The 19,584-nt window shown below is 41.4% G+C and overlaps 1 protein-coding gene across 1 annotated transcript in view; it reads right to left on the reverse strand.

The window, feature by feature from the left end:
* Positions 1-1,023: 1,023 nt before the first annotated feature.
* The window catches only part of TCP11L2 (t-complex 11 like 2), a 40,983-nt gene continuing 22,422 nt past the window's right edge, over positions 1,024-19,584 (reverse strand). The window contains exons 7-10 of the mRNA XM_025927036.2: positions 12,035-12,219; positions 11,658-11,839; positions 9,069-9,241; positions 1,024-3,474 (exon numbers count right to left, since the gene is read on the reverse strand). Of these exons, the coding sequence (XP_025782821.1) occupies positions 3,233-3,474; positions 9,069-9,241; positions 11,658-11,839; positions 12,035-12,219 (782 nt within the window). The 3' untranslated portion in view covers positions 1,024-3,232. The remainder of the gene's footprint in view (positions 3,475-9,068; positions 9,242-11,657; positions 11,840-12,034; positions 12,220-19,584) is intronic.

Raw genomic sequence — 19,584 nt, forward strand, 5'->3', positions numbered from 1 at the left:
TTCCATGAGGTCCTTAATACCTATGCAGTAAGCTCCCTTTCTGCTTCAGCAGGCCTGGGTCCATTTCCATCGCTTATACCATGTGTTCACGTGCGAGTGCATATATGTATTCACACTCCACACAGAGGAATATTCCCGCACCAACAGCAAGTGTTCTTTGCCAGGGTAATCTTTCCAAAACATAATTTCCAAATACATAATTTCTAAAACACAACCCTCTCTTATTTCAAAAGATTCTGATTCTTTATCTATTCCAGGACAAACCCCAAAAATTTTAGCATAACATCCCAGAATCTTTTTACCTCTCTTGTTTTGCCTCTCCTCACCTCCACTCTTTCTACCATATGCTAGTCATTGGCTTGCCATTTCTCCACCCCACTATATTCACCATGCACTTGACTTATTGTGCCTTCCCCTTTCTTAGCCTCCTGGCCATTCCTGACCCATCCTGTTGTAGCTCAAGAATGATCTCCATGGAATAGAATGGGATGGTATTTACTCTAGCACTGTATGTACTTGTTTTCGTCTTTATGATACTTTGTTCACGAGTCTGTCCTTCTTCCTAGATTATAAGCTTCTTGAGGACGGTGTCTATCTAGTCATCTGTGTATCACACAACACTTAGGATACTTCTGGTCATACAGTACATGCTCAGTATGTATTTCCTGACTGACTGAGTGAACATGACCTGATCTCTGTAAGGCTCTGACAATCACCAGAACAATCATTGTAGAAGAACCACAATAAAGACTGTGCAATATTCCAGCCCTGAGCTACCAAAAGGTGGTTTAGAAAACAAAGAGGGCACCTGGGTGGCTCAGTCAGTTAAGTATCAGACTTCAACTCAGGTCATGATCTCACAGTTTGTGAGTTTGAACTGTGTGTCAGGTTCTCTGCCGTCAGCACAGTGCCCACTTCAGATCCTCTGTCCCCTCGCTCTCTGCCCCTCCCCCACTCATTCTCTCTCGCTCACCCTCGCTCTCTCAAAAAATAAAAAAATACAAAAAACAAAGAGACACTGGCTATCTTCAAATAATTTTTAATGTTTTAAAATTTAGTGCACACAATACATGTTTTAGCAGAAGAATGAAAATGTGTATATGGTGTTTAATAAAATTGACATTACAAAACAAGACCATGTTAAGAAAACCTCAAAAGTAGAAGTAAACATTTAAGTAAAACAAAAAAAAGAACACAACATGCTAAGGGATATGCTTTTAAAAATCCTAATAAATGTAGTTGCCTAAATCCAGACTTGAGACATTGAGATTTACCTTGGGACTTAAAAAAAGAAAGAAAGAAAAAGAAAAAGCAGCAGAATGCCCTTCATTTTAAATGCATTTTTAAAAATGTCTGCACATTGTTTTCCCGCTGGCAATTGCAGTATAATCAAGTATACAAGAATACCAGCTGGGTTCCAATCTGATAATAAAAAAGTACACCACTCAGTCTTCCTGTTAAGTATGTGGTTTACCTCGGAAAGCAACAAAAAGTCACACTACACATTACTTTTCCACGTCAGAACCCTCTGCCACCCACGCTGCAAAGTGAACACAATTGAAAACTACCTTGACTTAAGAGAAAATGAAAAAAAAAAATTGTTTTCAGCACCTTATGGTTTCTAAGCACAGGAAAACATGGGCAGAAGGGAAATACAGGAAGAAGACAGGGGGAAATGGGTAAGACCAGTGATGTGCTCTTCAGGAAAATTCTACTCATAACAGCTGCTTAGATGGGTAGAATGGCAGATGTATATATTGGTCATTGTGAGAAAAAAAAAAAAGACTTTCAAAATTTCCTCAAGTTTTGGCAGATCCCTCCAACATGTAAAGATTGGAGATAATTTATTCACACAATCATGTCCTAGAACTTTACCAAATGATTAAGTAACACCATAATGGTGGAGGTCAGAGTGAGGAAAAGGAGGTAAGGTAAAAAAGAGTACTCCCTCCTTTTGACCTCCTACCCACTCTTCCCTACCAGACTACTAAGATTCAGTGGGTCCTTAGAAAACAAAATAATCCAAAGGTGTTTTATGGGAATAAAGTACTTTCTAGATGGAGTCTGCCCAGACTGTAGTGCTTCCCTTAACATTTTAGAAGTATGTAATTCTCGGACAAGCAGATTTCTCCAAAACCCCAATGACAACCAGTGCCAGCTTGGCAAAGTTTTGACTTAATGCTCAAGAATGTCAAATGATAGTGATGCTTAGAAGAGCATCTTGGTCATAGCGGGGTAAGAATCTAATCAGCACAGGAGGCATTTGCTAACAAGTTATATGGCTAAAAAAATCCAAACTTCAACTATTTCGTTTTCGCATGTGAACTTCACTGACAATGGGGGATCTCCTGGGGATCTCATTTACTGTTAACTTCCCTTCTTATTCTAAATAAACCAATTCAAACCACTCCTGCCTTACATAAAAATATTAACATCTTATATAAACTTTACCAATGGCCTGAGAAATGCAAGGACATTCACTAATATATTTGTGCAAAACTTGTTTCTCTCAGAGAGCAGGGTAAGTTACAGGCAGAAACCAACCTCTAGAATAAAATTTTAGAAGGGATTTTTAAAAATATATTTTCACTAAATGAACAATACAGGTTTTACCTAAAATGTGTACATAGCTTTAAAATGTTTTTAATAAATTTAAATTCTAGACAAATACTGGCAATTGGTAATATAAAATGTGATTTGGTACATTTCTGGGCTTTATAAACTTACTATGTAAGTTTTTGTTACACATTAATAAAATTTAATCGTACATTTCAAATACAATTATGCTTATGTCACATCATTTATTCAGAACATCAGTCCCCTTGGTTATTCTCATGACTTGCAACCCTTTTAAGAAGTTGTAACAAAATTAAAAATCATTAGATTTGATAGTGACAAGTGAGGAAATACAACTCCTTAAAGGTTGAATGAACAAGCCACATATAAATGCTTAAGAAAACATTTACAAGTATTATATAGGTAATATAATTAATTATAAATTGCTTTCTGTCCATTAAAAACATCTCTTTTGAACTTGAAAATGATGCATGAATAGGGTCTCTATGATGTGCATGTCTTCTGCAATGCTAATATTACTGGATTACACAAATTCAGGCTAACGCTGCACCACAAGCAGGACTGAGGATGTGCCACATCTGTAATGCCACTGGTGGAAACAGACTGGGTACCAAAGTGCTAGATTTCCAACCTCGCATCCAATGTCAGTTCCTCTTTAGTTAGCAGATGAAGCATCAGCCTTTCCCATGGCTTCCTCACCGAAGAGCAGCTTTCGAAGTATATTTGCATAAAATGGTCCATACACTTGCTTGTTGAGATTCACAATGTTTGCATATTGAGAGCCTAGCACTTCTAGCTCCTGCTGAATGATAGCAAGGCCTCCTGGCACGGGAGGCATGCATTTTTGAGGACTTGGAAGACAAAGTAGGCTTTTCATGTATAGTTGGATTCGTTTATCTGGAGAAAAATAAAATATCTTTATCTGACCCTTTATTAAAGAATATGAGTTTTTAAAAGGAAATGAGAATAGTGATTATGGTAGGTAGATTGCAATTAATATTCCCAATTCTTTGCCCTTCCTGTATCCATGCCCTTTACAAGTTGGTTTTGCAGCTCTTCCATGGAAGGCTGGAGACCGTTTCCCCATGTCTTGAACTGAGGAGGCCTTATAGATTGTTCTGGCTGATAGAGAATGCGGTAGAAGTGTTGGTATGCTAGTTCCAGGCAGAGGCTCCAACAGCCATGGTCCACATCTGTTCTCTCCACCCATCACTGAACATGAACAAGCCAGGGCTGCATGAGAGACCACATCGAAGGAAGCCCAGCTGTTCCATCCGAGGCCATCCTAGACCAACCTACAGCCAACAACCTGTCACACTTGAGAGAGTCCAGCCAAGACCAGCAGAGCAACCTAGCCAAGCCCTAGCTGCCTGAATACGCCTATGCAAGCCCCCAAGACCAGATGAACTACTCAGTTGTCCCACAGACCTGTGAGCAACACTATTTGTGTTGTTTTAAAATACAGAGTTTGAAGTGGCTTGTTACACAGCAATGGCTAACTGACAAAAAAAATGCAGGACACTTTTAGAGCAAGACAGGGCCTCTTTTACAAAAACTCAATACCTAATGTCCATAATTTTAGTTATGTACACAACAGCTAAGTTTGTAAACTAGCTCTGCCAGCTTGGCCCCACACAGTGTTTTTTTTAAAAACAGAAACCATTTAAAATCAGGGGATTTCACATAGAAATCCAAACTTCTGATTCCTCTAGAAAGATCTAGAAGTCAGACAAACTTGGGCACCCAAAATACCACATGCCAAGGGGGACCACACTTCCAGGATTTCCCAGAACAGTCAAAGTTTATACCTGTTGTCCTGGCATAATTAACAAGAGTGCTCTAAAAAGCGTCCTGGTTTGGACAATAAATTATACGGTTACCCCACCTATGACCAACCATCTAGAGGCCCTGAGGAGTGGCTGCCCCAACTGGCACTCCAGTTGGCCATCTTCTCTGTCCTCCTAATCCACTGCTTCGATGCATCTGCGTGTGAGGTGACTTTACAAAAGGATGCGAATGCATAAATAAATTGGGCTGCAACAGTATCAGGCAAATAATACCAGACCAACCAGATCCGCCACAGGCCACGCTGCCCCGAGGACTTTCTTTGGCCGTGGAAACAGAAACTTCACAAAGGAAAGTTTGCTAAGGAGAACACAGTCCATCGAATATGGACAATGATGACATGAATGAAACTCTTATCTCCAAACACTTCTCCCAAAAGTCACATATTGCAACCGGATCTGACCTAGAACTCTAAGTCCCAATGTCCCATGTCCTTGTCTTAGCCAGAACTGTTTTCTCTTATAGACTGCTCTTCCCTCTCTCCTCATCTCTGCCCAAAGGCCAAAGCATCCTTCAACGCCAAGCCTAAAGTTACCTCCTTTCCATGGCTTTCCCTAACATCTGTCAGATAATCATGCTATATTACTGTTACTTGGGAACGTGTGTCTCTCTCCCTTCTTAGATGGGGAGCTCTCTGAGGGTGAGGGATCTTTATATCCCCGGTCTGGCATGTGGCAGGCACATCACAGATGCTGCCTGAGTCGAGGTGAGAATGAAATGAAAAATCTCCGTAAAGGTGAATACACCCAATTGAAAACAACAGAGTCAGGGAGGACCGGGGTGGGCGAAGGCAATCAAAGAGGACTCGGCCTGACCCGTAATTTGTCAACAAGAAGAAACCATTTGTGTATCACTTGCATAATTGAAAATTACTTTAAAAAAACAGAGACGGCTCCAAGCATGCAAATAGTCTCCATGGCAGGTAATCTATAAATAATTTTTATCTGGTTTCCATACGCATTTGAAAAAAAGCTGGCTTGAAAGAAAACTTTTTAAATTATCTTTATAAAAGGCTAAGAACACAGTGGGAGCTGTATGCCATTGTAAATAAAGAGTGCATCACTCAAGAACAAAAGAGGGCAGACTATGGATATTGGGAACAGGGGACGAAATCCATGGGTGACTGGTCCTTCTTATGTGCCCAGGATTCCTCTGAGTGCTTAATTTACTCCAGCTCTTCTGCAAGCAGAAAATTAAGGGTGAGTTGGGTAATAAATTTCCCGTTAGACCTAACTCTTAGAAGCCCAGGTCTGTTTTCAACACAGATAGAGTCCGAACACCTTCCTGAAAGATGCTGAAAGAGTAAGATTCTTTCAAAATTGTTATTATGCTGACAAGTGGCTCTGTCTCCTCTATGGACGAGTCAGTTTTGAGGCCAAGACGAAAATGACAGAAGCGTCTGTCCACTTAGGAGCAGCCAAACCAAGTCCCTGCCAAAGGCGTGCCCTTGGCTTCCTGGATTGAAGGAGAGACCTTGACGTGAGTCAGCTGAGTTGCTAGGCGATGCTACTTTGAGGTTAAAAAATGCTTTCATTTTTTATGAAAAATGCAAAAGAGCATTTGCAAAAGAGCAGGAAAGTTGGACTGGGGATAGCTGAGTGAAAAAAAAAAAAAAAGGTGCTTTACTGGATATTAAGAGGCCACCGTGGGGTGGGGCCATCCAGCTGGGGCATCCCAGCTTCCCTCTCCCTTCTGAAACTACAAGTACTTCCCTTATCCAAAGCAAGGGCACAGAGGACACCTGGATGCTTTGGCCATCATGCCAACCAGTAGCAGGGCTCCAGTTCTGACTGGAGTGCCCTCCAGGAGTAGTTAAGAATATGAGCTCCAGAGTAAGACTGGCTCAGGGAGAGTCCCTAGTCTGCAACCAGCTGGTTACATGAGAGACATTCACCCAGTCTCAGTCCCCAGTGCCCTCACCCCTTCCACAAAACAGTTGGATCCTTGAACATGGGGATGAAAGGCACTGACCCTCCCCCACCATGGAGTCAAAACTAGGCATCTAACTTTTGACTCCCCAAAAGCCCAACTACTAATAACCTACTGTTGACCAGAAACTTTACTGATAACATAGTTGACTAACATGTATTTTGTATATGTATTATACACTTTGTTCTTACAATAAAATAAGCTGGAGAATAGAAAATGTTAAGAAAATCCTAAGGGAGGGGTGCCTGAGTGGCTCAGGAGGTTAAGCGTCCGACTTCGGCTCAGGTCATGATCTCACGGTTCGTGAGTTCGAGCCCCGCGTCGGGCTCTGTGCTGACAGCTCAGGGCCTGGAGCCCTCTTCAGATTCTGTGTCTCCCTCTGTCTGCCCCTCCGCTGCTTGCACTCTGTCTCTTGCATTGTCTCAAAAATAAATAAACATTTTTAAAAAGTTTATAAAAAAAGAAAATCCTAAGGGAGAGAAAATACGTTTCCAGTGCTGTACTGTATTTATTAAAGAAAATTTGTATGTAAGGGGGCCTGCTCAGTTCGAACGTGTGTTGTTCAAGGGTCAACTGAACTTATGAAATGTCATCTCTGAGTCCAGCCTGGTACAGGGATACAGCAGAGAAGAGACACGCGTCCCACCCTCACGAGGCCTGCACACCAGTGGGGGCTAGTGGCACGTGGAAGAGACTGCAGACAGTCTGCCCCTCTTCCTCCCAGGAACACAATCTCCCAGGTATTGGCTGTTCTGCTGGAGACCACGGGCTGTGAGGACAGACACGAGTCGGCGGGGAAGGGCTCAGCCACAGGTGGCTGCGGCTATGCTGTGTCTGTCACTGCTGTCCACAGTCACCTCCCAGTAGCCCAAGGGGCTGCTCCCCAGCACTGCTCCTTTCTGGGGAGGGGTTGAAGCCTTGAGCTTTAAGGGGCCTAGATCCCAGCATTCTATGTCCCTAGCGGGTAAGGATGAGAGAAACTATGTGAGAGCCTCAAATAAATAATAACAAGTATTTGTGTGCTTAGGGAAGTCAGTGTTGTACTTTGAAAACTTGCAAATTAGTCCTAGAATGTTAGTATCCTCCCATTCTGTGCTCTTTTCCTCCTTCTGGTCTTTGTTCTTCACTCTCTGTAGCAGACACTTGCTTTGTGCCCCACATCATCCTCTCCCCCCTCCTTATGGCCATAGCACCTGGATTCTGTTTGGGGGAAATCATCTCTTCCCTACTCTCAGACCAGGTGTTACAAGGAAAGTGGACTCACTCTGGTTCTAGGAAATGAACACACGTCTCAGGCTCAAGTTCCTTCCCCTCCGACCACCGTGACGGATTCAAGAACATGACATGACGTACAGTCATGCCAAGTGGAGCTAATGAGACTCATTTCTGGGGTCGTTCTTTGAGTTAACAGGGAAGCGAACACCTTGTTTTTTTCTGGACTCCAAGGTGGAAAGATGCAGGCTAGAGCTGAAGGTGTCTTGCTAGGATGGAAAGAGTCTATCTGTGAAGACAGCCAGCCCAAAGGGGGCAGTGCGGAGGGATGGAGGTGGGGAAACCAATGCCAGTGACACAGTCTGAGCTCCGACTAAGCTGTATAGGTAGCCAGTCCTGCTCTGCTCTTGTTGGTTATATGAGACAATACACTTCCTTCTTGCTCAAGCTAGTTCACTTCTGTCACAGGTCACAGAAAGAGTCCTCACTGATGCGTTCTCCATTTTCCCAACTCACCAACACGATCTGACACTGAAAGTCACTTGCCTGGCAATCAAGTCCAAAAAAAAGCCCCAAATCATGCCTGCCAGCTCACAGAAGAACTGGTACCTGCTTTCTGTGAACATATTGCCAGGTTTGGATTGTTGCACTGATCTAGGATTTTAACACTACTGGTAGCATTATGTTATTTTCTCCATAAAAATCTATTGGCTAGGAATTTACCCAAGGGATACAGGAGTACTGATGCATAGGGGCACTTGTACCCCAATGTTTATAGCAGCACTCTCAACAATAGCCAAATTATGGAAAGAGCCTAAATGTCCATCAACTGATGAATGGATAAAGAAATTGTGGTTTATATACACAATGGAGTACTACGTGGCAATGAGAAAGAACGAAATATGGCCCTTTGTAGCAACGTGGATGGAACTGGAGAGTGTGATGCTAAGTGAAATAAGCCATACAGAGAAAGACAGATACCATATGGTTTCACTCTTATGTGGATCCTGAGAAACTTAACAGAAACCCATGGTGGGGGGGGGGGGGAAGGAAAAAAAAAAGAGGTTAGAGTGGAAGAGAGCCAAAGCATAAGAGACTCTTAAAAACTGAGAATAAACTGAGGGTTGATGGGGGGTGGGAGTGTGGGGAGGGTGGGTGATGGGTATTGAGGAGGGCACCTTTTGGGATGAACACTGGGTGTTATATGGAAACCAATTTGACAATAAACTTCATATATTGAAAAAAAAAATCTATTGGCTGGATAGTAAGATAGAAGGCCCTGGAACAACTCCCCCCCCCCCCCCCACTCCATTACATATACATGCAGAAGAAGCAGTGAGTCCCAAACCTTTGAAAGTACAAACTCCTTTATATTTCTAATATGTATTCTCCCAAAGGAACGGGTAATCTGTTTATGCCTAAAATGTAACGGACACTTGACACTAGTCAAAACCATAAAGTTAAAGCAAATTGTTAAAGTTAAAGTTAAAAACATGAGGACCCACCAATCAAGGACCAGATAGGATTGTCCTCCTCTTCAATGCTTGAAAATTGACCTATAAGATTAGCTTGGACCTCAGCATTTAAAATGGATAAACCTCTCTCCACCAGGGCCTTGTTAACCTCAACACAAGTCTGAACACCGATAGAATTCAGGACTTCCTTCAAGTTAAAGGTCCTAAAAAACAAAACAAAATTGCATCAGTAACACTTTTTCTGTTCATTAGTTTTTATTTATTTTTAATATACCAACTTGTTTCAAATGTCCATCACTTTTCATTTATACAGACAATAAGTACCTCCATTAGCACAAACTTAGAATATGGTATCTTCTCCTAAACATCAACCTTTGTATGTAGAAGATTTTTTAAATGGTTAAAGCACTCAATTCTGTAAGTAGTGTTTAGTTGGGAAAGCATTCAGAGAAGTGTGGTCCCTGAAAAGAAGTCTGCATCCTCGTTTTCATGCAGGACCATCAAAAAGGAAAAGAAATTACCTATTTACTCCTTAGAATAAACCCTTGGGTCTGAGTGGATTTATTCATAGATTTGTTGTTGTTAAATCTATGCTTATACAATGAGGTAAAGTCAATTCCTTTATCCATGCCTGAACAGTGCATCTATAACACCAATCAAAAACAAGAAATGAAGATATTCAGAGATTAGTACCATAATGACAAATCACCTAAAATTCTTGACCTCTCATGATCAAAGATAAGAAGCTCCTTCCTACTGTTACTTTCAAGTAACCAATCAAAAATCCCAAATACATAGAGTCCAGAAAATCATAAACAGTAATTGGTAGGGGCTTACTTAAAAAGTAAAAAAAAAAAAAAAAAAAAAAGGTAATGAGAAAGGGCATGTGTTGGGTCCACACTATCGAGGAATGATCATTAAAAATGGTCTCTTGCTGTCCAGAAATGGTCTTTGTTTTTTATTTTTTAAGAGAGAGAGAGAGAGCATGAGAGAATGCAACTGAGGTAAGGGCAGAGGGAGAAGGAGCAAGAGAATCCCAAGCAGGCTCCACACGCAGCATGGAGGCCTGTCGCAGGGCTCAATCTCACAACCATGAGATCATGACCTGAGCTGAAATCAAGGGCTGGATGCTCAAGCAAGCGAGCCACCCAGTCGCCCCTAGAAAAGGTCTTTAAGATAACTACGTGCAAACTTGGAATTAAAGGGCGAGAGAACGGGGGTGGAGATGGGAGATTCAACAAAACAAAGCGGTCAGAGAGGCAAAGCATGTATACAGGAGATGCTTTAACAACAGGCCATTAACAGTGAACATTGTCCGAGTACTTGCCATGGGCCAGACACCTGCCCTAAGTACTTCACAAGGAATCATCTTAATGTCTCACATTTGTAAGCAGGCACAGTTATCTCTTTTTACAAATGAGAAAACGAGGCTCAGAGTGTTTTGGGAACTTGTTCAAGGGCACCTAACAAGTCAATAGCAGAGCTTGGACTTAAACTCTGGTCTGTCTGACCTGAAGCCTGACTTCTCAGTAACCACTTTGCTATATGCTTTATATTAATACTTGAGCAGCATTGTGGGTTCTCGAATAAATAAAAATTCCTGGAAAGTAAGTTACCCGGTATGGGGAAATGCCAAGGTAAGACCAGCTGCAAGCCCAGAGGAGGTTTCTCTTCATTACAGGTCTTGGGTCCTGGAATGTGAAGTAAATGAGCCTGGATGCTTAGCACAGAAGCAGCAGAAAGGGCAGGGCCTTGGTTTCCCCTTTCCTCACTATGCAGCTAAGGTAAATCTTTCTCTCTCTGAGAACTCTGGATGCTGTAACCACTCGGGCTCCTTTTGGCTCTTGATATTCTGGGATTTTATCAGGTAATTTACGTGCTTTCTGAGTAATGGGCAGCAGGATAGGTGCATCTCCCTTCAAAGACAGGAAGGAAGAACGTAAGGCCTTGAAAACACCGGAAAGGGAAACCAGCAGGAGGAGCTGACCCATATCAGACCCATGAAAACATGTGATCATTGACTAAGACTAGGAATTTTCTGACTTGGATAGGATTCCCACCAGGATGATCTAAATGCAAAATCTAAATGGAATCCTAGTGTTCAATGAAGGTTTGACACTGGGAAATGAATTTAGCGAAAACAAGTCCTTCCCTGGACTTGTGTAGTGTCTCTGAAGGACAGGAGGTCACTACTCCTGAAGACTTTACAGCAGGCTGGATCAGTGAAGTCGGTAACCATTTCACTGCAGAAAGACGACGGAGTCAGAACTGAATAGGAAAGCCTCCCTGACAGGGCCTTCTGAACACTGAGCTCGGAATTCTGGTTTCTGTGGGTTTGGTTCACAGCGCTGTCAAAGAAGAGCTCTTGTCCATGCCCGTCCCAAGTGGAAACGGGACACTCACCCTGGCACTTGTCATGGAAAGGACCTCTCCCTCTCCTATGAAAGGACATCGAAGCCTTCAGAGATATCAAAAGAAATTCTAGAAAAAGAAGTTGTAAGATAAGCTTCCCTAAAGCACAGTCCTGAATATCACACGCAGACGTCCAGGGTTATGCGCCATCTCTGAAACACGTGCAGAGCCTTAAGACGGGGATGAGCAGATAAAATTGGAACTTACTCTTTGTTCATGCCTTCGAGTAGAACAGCTGAAATCCTTTTTAACCTGTTTGCAACCTCAGGAAGGCCTTCTGTAAGAGCACCCACCATATTGTTGGTAATTAGGGACAGGCAGGCAATAATTTTCAATTGATTCAGCTTTTCTGTCAGTTCCTGAAGACGTGCTCCATCTGTCATGAGTGTCTAGCATATTTATTTTAAATGTAAAAATAGAAAGGGAAGCTCAATACCATGAAAATGTAAAACAAGCAATGTTACATCCAAACTCCCATTTCATCTGATTTCGGGAAAGTCATTAAACCACACGCAACACTAGACAGACTAGCTTAAGAATTAAAATATTGGAAGACTTGAGGGAAGAAAAAAAAAATCACTCACCTCTGGTAATTCTTTCTTCTGATAATCCCACTGCAACAGTTTTAAATAACTGTTATTTAGCACCAGTGTAGGGCTCAGGCTTGGCTTAGAGCTATTTTCAGCCCCAGGAGTTAAAGCCGTCTCAGAAAGAGAAAGCAGTTCATTTACAGATTCTTTTATCCATCCTGTAGTTTGATCAAGAGCACCTGAAAGTGAAGAGGCCACATTATTTGTCCTACAGCTGACAGATCCCTCCATGTGTGCATTCTACATGACAGACGTTACGTTAGGAACTGGCCATGAATGAAGAGACAGGCACAGCCCTTGAGGAACTTAGAGTCCAGATGGGGAGACGGAGCTGTGAACTAACAATTACAGCAGATATAATAAATGCTAGAAGGCACATGGAAGTGGAGAGAGCAGAGGTTGTCCAGGACAGACTCTAAGGAAGAGCTCTGGACTGACGCCTGAAGATACAAGACAGAGGACAGAGCTGTCACTCCAGGACAGGCGAATGGCCCATAGAAAACCCCAGAAAAGTGACAGAATAGGGCACATTCTGGATGCTACAGGCAAATCTGATTGCTGGTCCACAGAAAACCAGGGGAAGAGACTGGTAGCAGGTGGTATTGGATGGGCAGGCAGGAGCCAACTCACACGCAATCTTGAATTTTGTGCAGAGAAGGTATTTAGACTAAAGGCATTGATTATTAAACATGTTTGGGTCCTGGACCCCCTGAGTGTCTGATTTAGAGCTATGCCTTTCCCAAAATGCACATGCATGCACTTTACTTTCAACCCAGTTCTAAGGTTTCCCAGTAGAAACAATTGGCTTTTTATACCACATTTCTTATAACACTGTATATTTAGTAGAATTTATAAGGTGGAAACTGCTTTAAAAAAATGCAGTATGAACACAGGTGTGGATTTTTTCTTTTAAAGCACCAGAGAATGAAATAAAGAATAATGACCCTGAAATTCTTCCTCAGACCCAGCGCCTGAACAGAGGTAATTTATGAGCAGCTGTGTTTGCCACACTAGAACACCACCACCCCAAAACTTTGCAACTTTGTGTCTCCTCAGTTGGCAAATGTTCTGGGTTTTTCAAATTCTGTTCATAAAGATGTAAAGGACATGCAGTCTTTTATTTAAAAGATATCCAAGGGGGGGGGGGGCGGTTGAGTGAGAGAGAGGAAATCTTCATGGGTATAATTACAATGTGGCATTAATAAGCATTTATACTGCACTCTTAATCATTTACAGCTGACACATTTAAAAGCCCTTTTAGTTATCTCAAACAAAAGCAACAGTGTACCCTAGTGCTTCTCAAATCGTGGCTGATTTTAGAATCACCTGGGGAGCTCTAAAAAGAAAAAAAAGACCTTGCACACAGCTCCCAGAGATTCTGATTTAATCAGTCTGAGATGGGGCTCAAGCATCTGTGTTTAAACACCTCAGGTGATTTAGTCCACCGCCATAATGGAGTGTGATTGGTAAAACAGAAAGGACATGAGTTTAGAGTGAAGCATCATCAGCTTTCCTCTAAGGGATCTGCTGAGTTATCACTCCCACAAGCTAGTACACAGACCATTCTATGTGGCTCCAAAAGCAAGGTCAACCCCAGAAGACACTTGTACCCTTGGTTTTTCATGTGGGCAGCAATTCTCTCCATTTACTCATTTATCCAATGATAACTGAGCACCTACTATACACTAGGTACCGTACTTAATGTCAGGGATTCACAGATGACTGAACATGTTCCCTGCACCCAAGAAGCTCTTAGTCTACTAGGAGGGAGGAACATGAGAACAAGCAATGGCTTTACAGGCACATTTGCCTAAGAATTTCCCAGGATCCATGGAGGCCCAGGCACACAGCACCTGACTTCACTTTCCACCAATACATGGTGGGTGCTCAAAAACCTCTGCTCTCTGTGTCTGGCGTGAGAGACCCAGTAGGTTTCCAATTTATTTCAGCATCTCTGGAAGTAACCCTGGCTTAGGGAATGGCTCAGTCTCCTCCAGACTGACAAGTTGATTGGTCTTCCAGGCCTGCAGCAATCTTTCCTTTCCCACCGTCATCCAGTAAAATGTTTACTAATGCCCACAGTGCAAGGTGTTTCTTGTAAACTCAGAAAGCAGAAAAGGGAATACTTCTCAACTCATTTTATGAGGCCAGCTTTGCCCTGATACCAAAATCAGGCAAAGGCATTACAAGAAAGTTACAGAATGATCTCTTTCTAAAAATATAGATGCAACAATCCTTAAGAAAGCACTAGCAAGGTAAAGTATTAGTAAGGCAAAGTAATACAGCATGAATAAGGGGTGGGATAAACATCTCAGGATTGCAAACTTGGTTTAACATTAGAAGAATATTGGGGGTGCCTGGGTGGCTCAGTCGGATGAGCATCTGACTGTTGGTTTTGGCTTAGGTCATGATCTCACAGTTTCGTGAGATCTCTGCACTGAGCCTGCTTGGGATTCTCTCTCCCCCTCTCTCTCTCTCTCTGCCCCTCCCCAACTCGCACTCTCTCTCTCTCAAAATAAATAAATTTTAAAAACAAGAAAAATATCAATCACTGTAATTCAGCACATTATCATAATAAAGGAGAAAAAATGATCACTTCAGCATACAGAAACAGCATGTGACCAAATTTAACATGTGACCTATTTAGATAAAAGTTCTCAGCAAACTAGAAACAGAGCTTCCTCAATACAGAAAAGGACATCTATGAGAAGCTGCAGCTGACATGGCTTAAGTATGACATATATCATACTTAAGAGTCAAACGAACATTCTTCCCCTAGAAAAGCAAAGATGCCCTCTCTCAAGACTACTATTGCACATCTGATTGGATGTCCTAGTCCATGCAATAAGGCAAGAAAAAGAAATAAAAGGCACACAGGTTTTTAAAAAGAAGTAAAGCTGTCTTTATTTGCAGTCAGTGTGATTATAGATACAGAAAACCCTAAGGAATATTCCAAAAAAACTACTAGAATTAAGAAGTGAATTTAGCAAGTTCTCAGCATGCAAAGTGCATATTCAAAAGCCAATTACATTTCTATATACTAGAAAATAAAAATCTTACAAAATACCATCTATAACAGCATCAAAGAACATAAAATAAATGGGATTAAATTTAACAAAGTAAGTACAAGACTGATACACCAAAACTAAGTGTATTGCTGAAACAGGGGCACCTGGCTGGCTCAGTCAGTTGGGCGCCCGACTTCGGCTCAGGTCATGATCTCACGGTTTGTGAGCTCAAGCCCCACATCGGGCTCTGTGCTGACAGCTCGGAGCCTGGAGCCTGCTTCTGATTCTATACCTCCCTCTCTCTCTGTCTCTCTGCCCCTCCCCCGCTCTCACTCTGTGTCTCTCTCTCTCTCAAAAATAAACATTAAAAAATTTTGTTTTTAAAATAAAAAATAAAATGTACTGCTGAAACAAATTAGATTTGAGATACCTAGTTCACAAACTAGTAGACTCACTATTATTAAGATGTCAATTCAACATAATTCCAGTCACCATCCCAGCTGGCAGTTTTGCAGAAACTGATAAACTAGTTAAAAAAGCATATGGAAATTCAAAGGACCTGTAATAGACAAAACAATTTTGAAAAAGAAGAACAAAGATGGAACTCTAACACTGCCTGATTTCAAGACTTAGCCTCAATATCAGGATTGTGTAGTACTGGCTAGGAGAAAACATATAGATCAACAGAATAGGATAGAATCCAATTAAAAAAAAAATGAAGTAAAGGGGCGCCTGGATGGCTCAGTTGGTGAAGCATCGACTCTTGATTTCGGCTCAGGTCATGATCTCACCGTTCGTGGGAGAGAGTCCCATATCAGGCTCTGTACTGATAGAGCAGAACCTGCTTGGGATTTCTCTCTCTCCCTCTTTCTCTGTCCCTCCTGTGTGCACACTCTCTCTCTCAAACAAACGTTTAAAAAAGTGATATGTGCTACAACATAGGTAAATCTTGAATATACTATACTAAGTGAGAGAAGTCAGACACAAAAAAGCCACACATTGTATGATGTGATTTATATGAAATGTCCATAATTGGCAAATCCAGAGATTAGAGACAGAAAGCAGTCCAGTGGTTGTCAAAGGCTAAGGGAAGGGAGGAATGGGAAGCTGGTAGTGAGTATGGGGTTTCTTCATAAGGTGATGAAAATCTTTTGGAATTAAATACTGATGATGGTTGTATAACCTTATGCTAAAACCACTGAATTAAACACTTTAAAAAATTAATGTTATGGTATGCAAATTATACCTCAATTAAAAAAAAGAATAAAAAGTTTAGAAACAGACTCACAAATGTATAGCCAATTGATTTTCAACAAAGTTGCCAAAGCAGTTAAGAGAGAAAAGATAGTCTTTTTCCAGTAAATGGTGCTAGAAGTAGATACACATATGGAAAAATGTGAACCTTGAAATATATTACCTTGAAATGATTCCTAAGCCTAAAACTATAGACCTTCTAGAAGAAAATATTCAAAAAAATCTTTATGATCTTGGGATACCTAAAGATTTTGTAGACAAACCATTAAATCCACAAATAAAATAAAATGTTATAATTTGGACTTCATCAAAATTAAAAACTTCTCTTTTCTCAAAGATTAGTGTTAAGAAGATGAAAAAGGCAAGCCACACACAGATGGGGGAAATTTTCACAACAAATCTGACAAAGGATTTGTTTCCAGAATATATTGAGAGCTCTTCAATTCAATAAGAAGACAACCAAATTTAAAAACGGGGCAAAATATTTGAATGGACACTTCACATAAAAAGATAAATGGCTATTTGCATATGAAAAGATGCTCAACATCATTCATCATCCGTGAAATGTATCTTAGAACCACAATGAGATACTACTTTCACACCCTCTATAAAGGGTCAAATTTAAGAGACTGATAATACCTAGTGTCGGTGAAAATGTAAAGCAGTTGGAACCATCATACATTGATGGCGAGTATAAAACAGTACAACCACTTTGGAAAATAACTACCAGTTTCTTATAAAGTTAACCACATATTTAACATAATGACCCAGCCATTCAACTCCTAGGTGTTTATACAAGAGAAATGGAAACATGTGCACACACAAAGACTGGTACACAAATGTTTGCAGCAGCTTTATTCATAGTAGCCTAGGACCAGAAACAATGCAAATGTCCATCAACAGGTACATGAACAAAGTATGGTATAATCATATAACAGGATACTTCTCAGTAATACAAACTATTGATACATACACAACATGGATGAATCTCAAACATCTTACTAGTTTAGTAAAAGAAGTTGGAGAAGAAAGTGAACACAGAGTGTCGTTCCACTTAATATGAAGTTCTAAAAGAGGCGAAGCTGATCTACAATAATGAAAGTTTTATCAGTGTCTACCTTTGGGGGGAGGTTGACTATAAGGGTCAAGAGGGTTCTTTTTGAATGACAGAAATGTTTTATATTTTGTTTGTAGTTGTAGTTATAGGAGCATATTCTTTTGTCAAAACTCAGAACTACACACTTAAAGTGGGCACATTTTTTATTGCATGAATAGCATACTCCAATGAAGTTTAAAAAAGGGATATAGGTTATGGATTGGCCAACTAAGTCACTGAATCTAACCCTAGTAAATGCAGGTTGAAGTCGCATACAGCTTCATCAACACTAAACACACATACAAATATTTACATTATGTAAGAGCCATTGATTGTGCTATTTAGTACTAGAAATAGTAGTCAGGGGAATGTCCTGTAAAACCTCCCCGTTTAGTATGAATGAGTTTAGTATTTGAGTTTTCCAAGATGAATGTATCGAGCGTAGTCATACATAGATTCTTCAAGGAATACAATTCCTTGAAGTCTGCTGACTTCTAATATGGTAGCTAAGCATGAAATCTGGTACCTAAGATTGAACTCTGAGTGACCCCTAAAAAGGCAACAACTCCACATCCTGGATTTGGGGGATGGCCTGTACAATTCTGAGCAGGCAGTATTCACATAAACTAAGAGAATGGTGCAGAATATGTGAATGGGAGCCCCCGATGTTGTGCAAAGATCGCTCCCCTTTTCAGTATTCTGGAAAATATTCAGATTAACTGCCCCGATTTTCAGTTAGAAGAATATAGTTCCCTTATCCATGACACCTGCTCTTTTATGCCTATCAACACCTCACCTCCCTTCTTTTGGTACTGATTTCTTTCTTTCTTTTTTTTTTTTTTTTTTCTTTTTTTGAACTTTTATTTATTTTTTGGGACAGAGAGAGACAGAGCATGAACGGGGGAGGGGCAGAGAGAGAGGGAGACACAGAATCGGAAACAGGCTCCAGGCTCCGAGCCATCAGCCCAGAGCCTGACGCGGGGCTCGAACTCCCGGACCGCGAGATCGTGACCTGGCTGAAGTCGGACGCTTAACCGACTGCGCCACCCAGGCACCCCATCTTTCTTCCTTTTTTTAAGTAGGCTCCACACCCAACATGGGGCTTGAACTCACAACCTCCAGATCAAAAGTCACATGCTCTGCAGACTGAGACAACCAGGTGTCCCTTGGTACTGATTTCTTTGAGAAATCATTTTCCCTCTTTCCATGCTTTCTTTTGTGAATATCAATTAAGAGGTCCCTGACCAGGAAAGCCCCCTGACCCCCTGGGGTTGGCCTAGCGGAATCACATGCCCATCAGACTTTCCTGGGACCTGAAGGGTGACTACAGCATTCAAGGATGGGCCATTTTATTTTCTTTCTTTCTTTTATTTTTAATTTTTTTAATGTTTATTTATTTTTGACAGACACACACACACACACACACACACACACACACACACAGAGTGTGAGTGGGGGAGGGGCAGAGAGAGAGGGAGACACGGAATCTGAAGCAGCCTCCAGCCTCAGCACAGAGCCTGACTTGGGGCTCAAACCCACAAACCACAAGATCATGACCAGAGCTGAAATCGGACACCTAACCGACTGAGTCACCCAGGCGCCCCAAGGATAGCCCATTTTAAAGTACACGTTAACGGTTCTGATGATGGAGCTGGGAACTTTCCCTTATTTTTTTCTGCCCAGATTCCTGATGCTCTCCTGGTTTCTGGCCTTGTTCAGGCTCAGGTATTTTAGCTTTTTTTGTGAACTGCCCCCGTCCTTCCATTCGCTTCCTTTTTTGCCAAGTCAGCCAGAGTTAGTTTCTGTTGCTTGCCATACAACCCAGTTGATGTAACACAAAAGTGAAAAATCCAAAGAAAGCAGCCAAAGCAGCAGCTTGGTTAAATCTTGGCTTGGATGCGGGAGACTTGGCTTCCAGTCCTCGCTCCACTACTTATTAGGAGCTCTTGTGTTTGGGCAGGCCATCGCTCAGTATCAGTTGGCTCATCTTCAGAATGTTCCGTTAGTAGTCCTTGACTGCCTTGTGTGCCAGGCAAAGACAATCACAATGCAGTTTCATCGGTTTTTGAAAAATATTTACGTCTCGTAGGATTTTTGAAAGAATCACATGAAATGAAGTTCTATGAGAATATTTTATCAGATATAAGATATTATCTAAATAAATAAAAACCTTTTCTTGCTGAGTA

This window comes from Puma concolor, chromosome B4 (genome assembly GCF_028749965.1).
Source record: "Puma concolor isolate L17-30 chromosome B4, mPumCon1.1.hap2, whole genome shotgun sequence".
NCBI lineage: Eukaryota > Metazoa > Chordata > Mammalia > Carnivora > Felidae > Puma > Puma concolor.